This window comes from Cervus canadensis, chromosome 1 (assembly GCF_019320065.1).
Source record: "Cervus canadensis isolate Bull #8, Minnesota chromosome 1, ASM1932006v1, whole genome shotgun sequence".
Taxonomy (NCBI): domain Eukaryota; kingdom Metazoa; phylum Chordata; class Mammalia; order Artiodactyla; family Cervidae; genus Cervus; species Cervus canadensis.
The window spans coordinates 51019367-51031746 of record NC_057386.1 but is presented as its reverse complement, the minus strand read 5'-3'; the positions used below and the strand labels follow the sequence as shown (position 1 = coordinate 51031746).

General features: G+C 40.3%; 1 protein-coding gene across 1 annotated transcript; it reads left to right on the top strand.

Annotated features, from left to right (window-relative positions):
• The first annotated feature begins 2797 nt into the window (after nucleotides 1-2797).
• On the top strand, nucleotides 2798-3733 carry LOC122450027 (olfactory receptor 4D2-like). The gene has a single exon (XM_043482195.1). It carries the CDS (start codon nucleotides 2798-2800, stop codon nucleotides 3731-3733), a length of 936 nt encoding a protein of 311 aa, XP_043338130.1.
• The last annotated feature ends 8647 nt before the right edge of the window (nucleotides 3734-12380 follow it).

The window sequence follows — 12380 nt, the reverse complement described above, 5'->3', positions numbered from 1 at the left end:
GCTGACTGTGACTTAGATCATGAACTCCTTATTGCCACTCTGGATCAGGAAGATTCCCTAGAGGAAGGCATGGCAACCCACTCCGGTATTCTTGCCTGGATAACCTCATGGACAAAGGAGCCTGATGGGCTGCAGTCCAAAGGGTCATGAAAGTCATACATGACTGAGTGACTAAGCATGCAGGCACATAGTGGACATGGGTACAGATGGTTAATCAATAATGGGCTTCAGTTGCCAAAATAAAGGACAAGTTTTACAGGAGAGTAAGGTTTTGTTGAACTGATACCACATATCTGCCCATGTATGACTTTCTCTAAGTAAAAATCAATTAGGCTTAAAAGTAGAAGAAAAAGAAAAAGGGAAGAAGAAAGAGAAGAAGAAGGAAAGAAATTAGGCCAGTTATCTCAGATTACACAAGAGAGAGAACAGTCCTTATACTGATGAGCAACTCCATGGTTTTCAAAGTGTGGTCCCTGGAACAGAGAAATCAGCATCGTCTGAGAATTTGTTACAGATGTAAATTCTTGGCCTTATCATTGATCATCAGAATGAGGAAGTCTGGAGCTTGGGCACTGTAATTTGTCTTTTAACCAGCTCTCCGGGTGATGGTCTCAAGGGAAAGAATCGAAGAAATGGATTCTTCTAAAACTCCTAGAGAAACTGTTTCTTTTGAAGAGACTCTTATGCTTTTAGATCTTGGCCTGAGAATCCTACATGCTATAAATCTATAAAATTGTTTTGTCCTTGATCCTTTTGACCCTGAGGAATAACTCTTAATGAATGTATGTTTTTGAGAGATTTTAAAACTTTTTAACAAATCCCATTGCTCCCTTGCCCCCAGTGGTAATCAACCCAACCTGCTTCTGAATCGAGTCCAGTAGTTTCTCCTCAAGGATATTCCCTCTTCCCCTAGAGTCACACCCTTTGTTGTATACATGATGTTTGGGCAGTGGCTAGGAAACTACGTTTGCAGAAAAGGGATCTTCAAGAAGATGCAAGACATGAGGGCTCTCTCCCGTTCTGGGCTGAAGGAAGGTGAGAGACCAGGGTTTTATCACCTGTAGACAGAGCAACTGTTAAGAAGAATCCAGACACACTTGCTGGAGGGTGCAGAGAAAAAGCAAGACATTTAGACTTGATGATAGTAAGGCTAAAGTGTGAGGAAAACTTCAGAAAATAATGCAGGGGAAATGGAGTGTTGAAAACAGATTTTCCAACAAGCATGTGCAAAACCAGGCTTTTAATGACAAAGTGGAAACTAGGTCCTGTGATTTAGAGGGATGATATTGAGAGCAAAAGATAGGAAAATACACCACAGAATTCTCCACATGGTCACACTGAATAAGAAGGATCGCATAATTACCTACAAATTCATTATGACAGCAACTTTTTTTGAGCAACTGTTGAATCAGAGTTGCTATTACAGGTGCTGGGGCTACTAAGTTACTGAACTTACAATCTTGTTAAGAGGGACAACGGAAAAAAATATGATGAGACGAAAATGACCTCTGATGGACAATACATTGAAGGAAGCAGGTGGGGGTGGGGAGTGAGACAAGGCAGGGGAGTGAGAAGGCCATTTAACTCTCACCTGTCACCCTTATCTCTCACCTTCTGTGTCCTTCTTCACCTTTGTCCCCAGCCTTTTCCCTCCCCCTCCACTTTCCCCTTCCCCTTCCTTCCTCTTAATATCCCCTCTTCATTCTTTTGACAACACCCTGGTGGCTCAGACAGTAAAGAATCTGCCTGCGATGCAGGAGACCTGAGTTCAAAAGATCCCTGGGAGAAGGGAATGGCAACTCACTCTAGTATTCTTTATTCCTTTGTCTATACTATTCCTCTTATTTCAACATCTTCCTTCTTCATCTATCTTTGTATTCAGTAACAGAAATTCTTGGGCCTTTTAAAAGAGCCCTTCCGTTCCCCTTCTTACAAAATCCATCACCCATTTCTTAATCCAGAAAATCTCTCTCCACCTTCTCATGTCTCAGCACAAACACCATGTATATCCTGTTAACTCATCCAGTAAGGGACCACCTACACCAGTGATGGGGGGACATTCCCTGTAATTGTTTATCCACCCAGCAGTCAATGCCACATGCTTTTTGAGTATTGACTATGAGCAAGCATGAGCACTTCAGGGCACAGATTAATTGTAAATCAAGGCACATGTCTGTAGTGGCACATTATGGTTGAATCAGGAGGAAAAATCTAGAAATACAAAAAGTTCACAAACTTTTAGATGTAATAACTGTTGCATGAGAAATGACTGGTACAAACATGTATTAGAGACTGTTAAGGAGGCAGGAGGTTTTCAGTGGGAGACTACACAGAGGTGAATGATTACTATTTATTATTCAGATGCTATTCTAGGAACCTTATGTGTTATCTTATTTAATCCCCTAGAGATTTTATAGAGACAACACTTTTATTTCTACCTTATAGAAGTGGAAACTGAGACAAAGAGCTTGAATAACTTATTGTGGATCACATCTCAAGGATAAGAAACTCTGTAATTTGTCTACATGTCTGCTGGACTCCAAGTGTCTTCCTAACACTATATTACACTGAATTTTTTAAAGCAGGTTGTATATGTCATGAATGGATTTAAGATATCTCAAGAATATATATTCCAGTACCAACTGGTACACATTCCAGGGCCAAGGCCATTTAGTCAGCACCTGGAATTATGATATGCACATAAATGTCCGTCATCTAAACTTGGACACTCAGTTTGAGCCTCTGAGCACTAATTCATTGCTGCTTGTGTTTTCTGTAGGTGTATGGAGTAGACACCATGTTATCAGGGAACCACACGTGGGTGCCAGAATTTGTCTTCCTGGGACTCTCCCAGACTCAGGAGCTCCAGCTCGTCTTGTTTCTGGTGTTCCTGTTTGTTTATATCACCACTGTCGTGGGAAACCTCCTCATCATAGTCACAGTGACCTCTGATTCCAGGCTCCACACACCCATGTATTTTCTGCTCAGAAACCTGGCTGTCATAGACCTGTGTTTCTCCTCAGTCACTGCCCCGAAGATGCTGGCAGACTTCCTCTCTAAGAAGAAGACCATCTCCTACCAGGGCTGCATGGCCCAGATCTTCTTCTTCCACTTTCTGGGAGGTGCCATGGTCTTCTTCCTCTCAGTGATGGCCTATGACCGCCTTGTTGCCATCTCCCGGCCCCTCCACTATGTCACCATCATGAACACTCAGGTCTGTGCTGGGCTAGTGGTGGCCAGCTGGGTGGGAGGCTTCATTCATTCAATTTCCCAACTGGCTCTGATGCTCCCTCTGCCTTTCTGCGGCCCCAACATCCTAGATAACTTCTACTGTGATGTTCCACAAGTGCTGAGACTCGCCTGCATGGACACCTCCCTGCAGGAGTTCCTTATCATTTCCAACAGTGGAGTGCTGGTCCTCATCTGGTTCCTCCTCCTCCTGGTCTCCTACTCAGCCACCCTGGTGATGCTGAGGTCCCACTCAGGGCAGGCGAGGAGGAAGGCAGCTCCCACCTGCACAACCCACATCATTGTGGTGTCTATGGTCTTTGTCCCAAGCATTTATCTCTATGCCCGGCCCTTCACCTCCTTCTCCATGGACAAAGCTGTGTCCATTAGCCAAACCATCATGACCCCCATGCTCAACCCCATGATCTATACCTTGAGGAACCAGGAGATGCAGGCAGCAGTGAAGAGATTAGGGAGGCATCCTCTGGCTTGTAAAAGTGAGTGACAATGGGTTCCTCACTTCCCTTTGACTTTGTTTTCCATTTGTAGAGTGGGCATAGAGAGCTACTGTATCTCCCCTGTTCATAACTTGTGTTTTTGTTGTATGGATTATCATAGAAGTGAATACATAGTAAACCTAAGCAACTTACTCAGATTTTTTTAGCAAAATTGATAATATCCTTATTTTTTATTTTGATGTTGATTTGAGTACTCCTGTGACAAGGAGATGTGTTGTCATGGAAGCATTATGGAAAGTCACACCTTCTCTTCTGCCATTTTGGTGGACAGTTTCCTCTTAGGATGACAGCATTCCCCTAGAAGAGCAGTTCTGTTTTCTGTACCTGACCTCTTTTTCCCTTTTGGTGTGAGTCTGGATTGGTGGAAACTGCACAGGATCCAGAGTCTTAAGCCTGAAATTGCAGACTTTAACCAACACTTACCAAATGGATGACCTTGAATGAGATATCTGGCCTCTCTTGAACTCATAACTTCTTCCTCAACAAACTTGCTGAAATTAATATGTGACCCCAAACCTCCCAGTAACAGAATCAGAAATTGTGACAAAACATTGGGTGATCCATATAACTGTATTTTTTATTTTCAAATTGGAAATTATCATGAGTATTCAGATATTTTCACTGTATATTTTAATATAGTATAATAATTATTACAAGTAAAAGATCACGTGTAAAACTCATTGGAGAAGACCCTGATGCTGGGAAAGAGTGACGGTAAAGGAGGAGGAGGCAGCAGAAGATGAGATGGTTAGATAGCATCATCGACTCAATGTTCATGAATGTGAGCAAACTCCGGGAGATAGTGAAGGACGGGTGAGCCTGGAGTGCTGAAGTCCACGGGGTCACAAAGAGCCAGACAAGACTTAGTAACTGAACAACAGCAACAACAAATGTATATAAGTTATAATATACATTATCAATATATTGTATAAACAGTCATGTATACAGTAGTCAGTTCAAGAATCACATGGTACCATAACGTCCCTATAGGTGCTCTCTACCCCATCACTTCTCCCCAAATGAAAGCGCTTTCTTGAATTTTGTGTTTATCATTCCATCGTTTATAAAAAATAATCTCAGCACACCTTTACATAATCGACATATTGTTTTATTTTGCTTTTTTGAGCTTTATACAAATATTAGACTGTATATAATACTCTGGGGCTTGCTTTTTATTCACTCCACACTATGTTTCTAAATGCCACATGTTACTCTCTTTGGCTGTAGTATTTTTTTTTTTTTTGCTGTATAATATTCCTTTGTGAGAATAAGCTTAGTGGGATTGTTCCAGTTTTTCTGTTGCAAACAATGCTGTTTTGAATTTTCTTCTACTTGTCTCCATTTGTTATGTTGAGGAACGATGAGTCATTAAATGTTTTAAAGTGGAATTGCTGAGCCATGAGATCTTCAAAGATTTACCTTTACAAAATCATGCCAAATTCTTTCCCAAAGTTGTTAATGCATTGCATTTCATCAGCAGTGTTGAAGTGTTCCTATTGATTCATATCCTCTTAACATTTGCTATTGTCAGATTTCTTCATTATTGCTAATTTAGTGGGTAAAAAAATGAAATTTCATTGTAGTCTTAATTTGCATTTCTCTAACATTTCCTTCCATACTTTTTATTGTATGCAGGTTTCTCATGAATGCATTTCGTTCCCTTTTCTCTGACTTTTTCTATTTAGTGTATGAGTTCTCAGGTAATTTAGCGGTTCATCTATTATCAGTTGTATTTATTACAGTACTTTCTTTCAGTTTGTGATTTGCCTTCTCTATTTTTTGTGTTAGTTTTCAGGTAGTCAGTTTTATTTTAGTGTTAGTTCATATTGAAATCATATTTTTTAAAATTGCTTTTTATCCAGAGGACAAAACGATATGATATTCTGCTATGTAGTTCTTCTAGCTTTAAAAAATGTTTAAAAGCATTTTTAACTTTTTAAAAAATCTCACACTTACAGAAAATTTGCAAGTAGAGCATAATGTACTTTTTCCCTAAAAGTCTGAGCATAAGTTACAAACTTGATGCCCACCATTCCTTAACTTTTGTGTGCATTTTCTGCAAAAAGACATTTCTACCAATACTGCTGTACAGTCAGATATGGTGTTTTTGTGACTTTACCAGGAATATTACAGAAGTCATTCTCTGCTGCTATTTCAGCCTATGAGGTGTAAGAGATTTTGCTTTATCCTGTTGCTAATGTCTCATCACTTTGATTACTAAGAGGTGTTCATTAGGCTTATCACTTAAGTTACTCATTTTCCTTGGGAAGTTAGAAAATATTTTGTAGGAAAGTACTTTGAGACTGTGAATCTCTAGTTTCTTACAAAACTTCCAATTTATTCATTTATTTATTTATACTTGTGTGAAATTAATTTTCCTTTATTGTTCATTGTGCTGCTAAGTTGCTTCAGTCGTGTCCAGCCCTGTGCGACCCCATAAATGGCAGCCCACCAGGCTCCGCCATTGAGTTATAATTTATTGTTATCATGACTTATTTCGATGCTCCACTTACCCCAGAATTGGCCAGTCAGAGTCTGTAAGCTGGCTTCTGTGTTCTTTTCATTGTTTGAGCACGTCTTTTCTTACTGGCCCAGTGACATGCCCCCTGCTTATCTTATGCTTTCTCTGCTCCAGCTCTGGAATCACCTATTTCAGTAAACAGTCCTGCTTCCTTTGAGGAGAATGGTACTGAAAGGCAAATCTGAGTGCTGGGTGTTCTTATATATAACAGTCCCATTCAATTTTTGTGTATCTATCATCTCTCTATCTATCTACCTCTATCATCCATGTAACTAATGAAAATCATATATTCACACAGATACTTCTATTCCCAAAGGAACATCATGGAATTCTTTCTATTTTTATTTTTCTATACTTATAATTCCTTTCTCTTGTGATGAATCTGGCTCCCATTATTCTTTTTTTATATATAAAGTTATTATATATTTATATTATTCTTTATCAGTTCAGTTCAGTTTAGCTGCTCAGTCGTGTCCAACTCTTTGCAACTCCATGGAACGCAGTATGCCAGGCCTCCCTGTCCATCACCAACTGCCAGAATTTACCCAAACTCATGTCCATTGAGTCGGTGATGCCATCTAACCATCTCATCTTCTGCCGTCCCCTTCTCCTCCTGCCTTCAATCTTTCCCAACATCAGCCATTAAAAAGAATACATTTGAATCAGTTCCAACATCAGGGTCTTTTCAAATGAAGTCAGCTCTTCGCATCAGGTGGCCAAAGTATTGGAGATTCAGCTTCAACATCAGTCCTTCTAATGAACACCCAGGACTGATCTCCTTTAGGATGGACTGGTTGGATCTCCTTGCAGTCCAAGGGACTCTCAAGAGTCTTCTCGAACACCACAGTTCAAAAGCATCGATTCTTCTGCGCTCATCTTTCTTTATAGTCCAACTCTCACATCCATACTGGAGAAGGCAATGGTAACCCATTCCAGTACTCTTGCCTGGAAAACCCCATGGAAGAAGGAGCCTGGTAGGCTGCAGTCCATGGGGTCGCTAGGAGTTGGACACGACTGAGCGACTTCACTTTCGCTTTTCCCTTTCATGCATTGGAGAAGGAAATGGCAACCCACTCCAGTGTTCTTGCCTGGAGAATCCCAGGGACGGGGGAGCCTGGTGAGCTGCTGTCTATGGGGTCGCACAGAGTCGGACATGACTGAAGCGACTTAGCAGCAGCAGCAGCAGCACATCCATACATGACTACTGGAAAAACCATAGCCTTGACTAGACAGACCTTTGTGGACAAAGTAATGTCTGCTTTTTAAAAATATTCTGTCTAAAAAAAAAAAAAATTCTGTCTAGGTTGGTCATAACTTTCCTTCCAAGAAGTAAGTGTATTTTATTTTTATTTATTTATTTATTTATTTTTTAATATCTTTTTTTTTTAATTTCATGGCTGCAATCACCATCTGCAGTGATTTTGGAGCCCCCCAAAATAAAGTCTGCCACGTTTCCACTGTTTCCCCATCTATTTGCCATGAAGTGGTGGGACTGGATCCCATGATCTTAGTTTTCTGAATGTTGAGCTTTAAGCCAACTTTTTCACTCTCCTCTTTCACTTTCATTAAGAGGATATTCAGTTCTTCTTCACTTTCTGCCATAAGGGTGGTGTCATCCACATATCTAAGGTTATTGATATTTCTCCTGACCATCTTGATTCCACTTGTACTTCATCCAGCCCAGCGTTTCTCATGATGTACTCTACATATAAGTTATAAGCAGGGTGACAATATACAGCCTTGACATACTCCTTTTCCTATTTGGAACCAGTCCGTGTTTCCATGTCCAGTTCTAACTGTTGCTTCTTGACCTGCATACAGGTTTCTCAAGAGGCAGGTCAGGTGGTCTGGTATTATTCTTTATATATATATATATATGTATGTATATATAGGTGGCATATATATATATGCCACCTTGACCTGCATATAGGTTTCAAAGCAGGAATAGAAGGAATATACCTCAACATAATAAAAGCTATACATGACAAACCCACAGCAAGCATCACCCTCAATGGTGAAAAATTGAAAGCATTTCCCCTGAAATCAGGAACAAGACAAGGGTGCCCACTCTCACCACTTCTATTCAACATAGTGTTGGAAGTTTTGGCCACAGCAATCAGAGCAGAAAAAGAAGTAAAAGGAATCCAGATAGGAAAAGAAGAAGTGAAACTCTCGCTGTTTGCAGATGACATGATCCTCTACAAAGAAAACCCTAAAGACTCTTTCAGAAAATTACTAGAGCTAATCAATGAATATAGTAAAGTTGCAGGATATAAAATTAACACACAAAAATCCCTTGCATTCCTATATACTAACAATGAAAAAGCAGAAAGAGAAATTAAGGAAACAATACCATTCACCATTGCAGCAAAAAGAATAAAATAATTAGGGGTATATCTACCTAAAGAAACAAAAGACCTATACATAGAAAACTATAAAACACTGATGAAAGAAATCAAAGAGGACACAAACAGATGGAGAAACATACCGTGTTCATGGACTGGAAGAATCAATATTGTCAAAATGGCTATTCTACCCAAAGCAATCTATAGATTCAATGCAATCTGTATCAAGCTACCAACGGTATTTTTCACAGAATTAAAACAAATAATTTCACAATTTGTATGGAAATATGAAAAACCTCAAATAGCCAAAGTAATCTTGAGAAAGAAGAATGGAACTGGAGGAATCAACCTGCCTGACTTCAGGCTCTACTACAAAGCCACAGTCATCAAGACAGTATGGTACTGGCACAAAGACAGAAATATAGATCAATGGAACAGAATAGAAAGCCCAGAGATAAATCCATGAACCCATGGACACCTTATCTTTGACAAAGGAGGCAAGGATATACAATGGAAAAAAGACAACCTCTTTAACAAGTGGTGCTGGGAAAACTTGTCAACCACTTGTAAAAGAATGAAACTAGAACGCTTTCTAACACGATACACAAAAATAAACTCAAAATGGATTAAAGATCTAAATGTAAGACCAGAAACTATAAAACTCCTAGAGGAGAACATAGGCAAAACACTCTCCGACATAAATCACAGCAAGATCCTCTATGACCCACCTCCCAGAATCTTGGAAATAAAAGCAAAACTAAACAAATGGGACCTAATGAAACTTAAAAGCTTTTGCACTACAAAGGAAACTATAAGTAAGGTGGAAAGACAGCCCTCAGATTGGGAGAAAATAATAGCAAATGAAGAAACTGACAAAGAATTAATCTCAAAAATATACAAGCAACTCCTGCAGCTCAATTCCAGAAAAATAAATGACCCAATCAAAAAATGGGACAAAGAACTAAACAGACATTTCTCCAAAGAAGACATACAGATGGCTAACAAACACATGAAAAGATGCTCAACATCACTCATTATCAGAGAAATGCAAATCAAAACCACAATGAGGTACCATTACACGCCAGTCAGGATGGCTGCTATCCAAAAGTCTACAAGCAATAAATGCTGGAGAGGGTGTGGAGAAAAGGGAACCCTCTTACACTGTTGGTGGGAATGCAAACTAGTACAGCCACTATGGAGAACAGTGTGGAGATTCCTTTAAAAACTGGAAATAGAACTGCCATATGACCCAGCAATCCCACTTCTGGGCATACACCCCGAGGAAACCAGATCTGAAAGAGACACGTGCACCCCAATGTTCATTGCAGCACTGTTTATAATAGCCAGGACATGGAAGCAACCTAGATGCCCATTAGCAGACAAATGGATAAGGAAGCTGTGGTACATATACACCATGGAATATTACTCAGCCATTAAAAAGAATTCATTTGAATCAGTTCTAATGAGATGGATGAAACTGGAGCCCATTATACAGAGTGAAGTAAGCCAGAAAGATAAAGACCAATACAGTATACTAGCGCATATATATGGAATTTAAAAAGATGGTAACGAAAACCCTATATGCAAAACAGAAAAAGAGACACAGATGAAAATAACAGACTTTTGGACTCTGTCGGAGAAGGCGAGGGTGGGATGTTCTGAGAGAACAGCCTGGAAACAAGTATAATATCAAGGATGAAACAGATCATCAGCCCAGGTTGGATGCATGAGACAAGTGATCAGGGCTGGTGTACTGGGAAGACCCAGAGGGATGGGATGGAGAGGAAGGCGGGAGTGGGGATCGGGATGGGGAACACATGTAAATCCATGGCTGATTCATGTCAATGTATGGCAAAACCCACTACAATATTGTAAAGTAATTAGCCTCCAACTAATAAAAATAAATGGGGAAAAAAAGGAGAGGATATATGTATACCTATGGCTGATTCTTGCTGAAGTTTGACAGAAAACAAGATTCTGTAAAGTAATTATCATTCTTTTAAAAAATAAATACTTTTCTTTTAAAAGAACCATTGTCTGTCTATATGCTTCTTTTCTCAAGACACATAAGATAATAAAGTATCTACTAATCCACATCTCAGCCTCCAAGTTGATTCCTCAGAGTGGGACTGTATGTAATTTGTCTGCTTTAGAGAAATGATTCCAGTGTATTATTGTTTTGGAGTTATTTGGCCCATTGTGAAAGTTCAATAAATGCTTTAAAGAATTAATAAACAAGAACATCAATTAAGTAGAATCAGGAGAACAGATGGAGGAGTTCTCACACCCTACAACAACCTCCAAAACCAAAAGGAAGAAGAAAGACTTCCCTCCTTCCAATGAAGAGACTGGCAAGGTCTTAGTCTGTGGAGAGCCATGGACGCTTTGTTACTGCAGTCTCCCACTCTCCTTTCCCTGTTTATAAAAGCATTCTTCTTCTCTTACCCTGAAGGACTTGCACATGGCTCACCAAGGGTGCAGACCCTGAACTGCAATTCTCTGCTGGTCCCAAATGAACCCATCTTTGCTGGAGAAGTATTTGGCTATTTGTTTTAGATCAATTTTTTAACAGAATTGAGGGTTATCCTTTTTAAGAGTAAGAGAGCAATAAAAGATAGCTTGATTCCAACTCTATGCTCAATGCTGAGGATACAAAAATAAGAATACATTCTCTTCTCAAGGAACTCAGCTGCTGATGGGGAAAGTAAATGCATTTCAGAGAGGAGAGAGCTCTACTAGGGGAATGCTCAAAGGTTATAAGGCTGAGCAAATAGCCATGACTGGGAGAGAAGAAAGTCTTTGGAGAGGAGATGATATTTAAACAGAAGTGAAGTTCAAGTCTGTCAGGCAGACAAAGGAGGTAAAGTGTCTGGCAGAAAGAACAGAAACCAGAGATGAAATGGGGCAGCACACACTCCGTGACCCCTGACAGCCTCGACGAGGCTGGAGCACAGAGGAAGTGGTGGGACATTGGGTGGAGAGCAGGCAGGGATCACTCTGAATTGTGCTAAGAGACCAGGCCCATACATTTAGGTTTTACCTTGAGGGAGGTGAGAACCAGGGGAGGACATTACGCAGAAGAATAATCTACTTAGTAGGGTCTCAGTGGCAGCAGGGAGGAGGAGAGAGAGGGGAGTTGAGAGGATGGACAGAGCAGTATAGAGCTCCTCTGTTTGTTCATACCACATCCTGTTTCATCAAAGACTTAATCAGGGGAGTTAAAGGCCTTAATTCAGCCCATCCCAACTTCAAAGTTGTTAAAGATGTGAGGAGAGTGAAGAGGTAGAGGAGAAAGGGAACAGGAGTTGGGAGCTAAGAAAGAAGGAGGAAGATTAAAAATATTAAGAAAAATCAGGAGTGGAAAACTGTGAGCCCCCAGGAACCCACTAACTCAGCGATATCAGGACACTGGTCCAGTGAGTCTGTGGTGCCCTTGACCTCTCCCTCGTGAGCCAGGCTGCCTCCTTGCTTCCCTATGGTGTGTGTCCTCACACATCTCATTCAAAGGCTGAAGGTGACGATACATTTGGGGGAAGTCTCTTCTGCATATCTTGCTTGTAATCATGGAGCAGAAACCTTCTCCAGAAGCTCCTTGGCTAATACATTTTTTGCTGAAATTTTCAATCCTGGATCAGATACACACATCAGGAAGCCTTGCTTCTAAATGTTTTAGGAAAGTGCACAGTTTTGTTTGGGGACAAACAAAGGGAAGAGGCTAAGAATGGATTTGGGTAGACCTCAAAAAACAAGACTATTGTCTTATAAAGC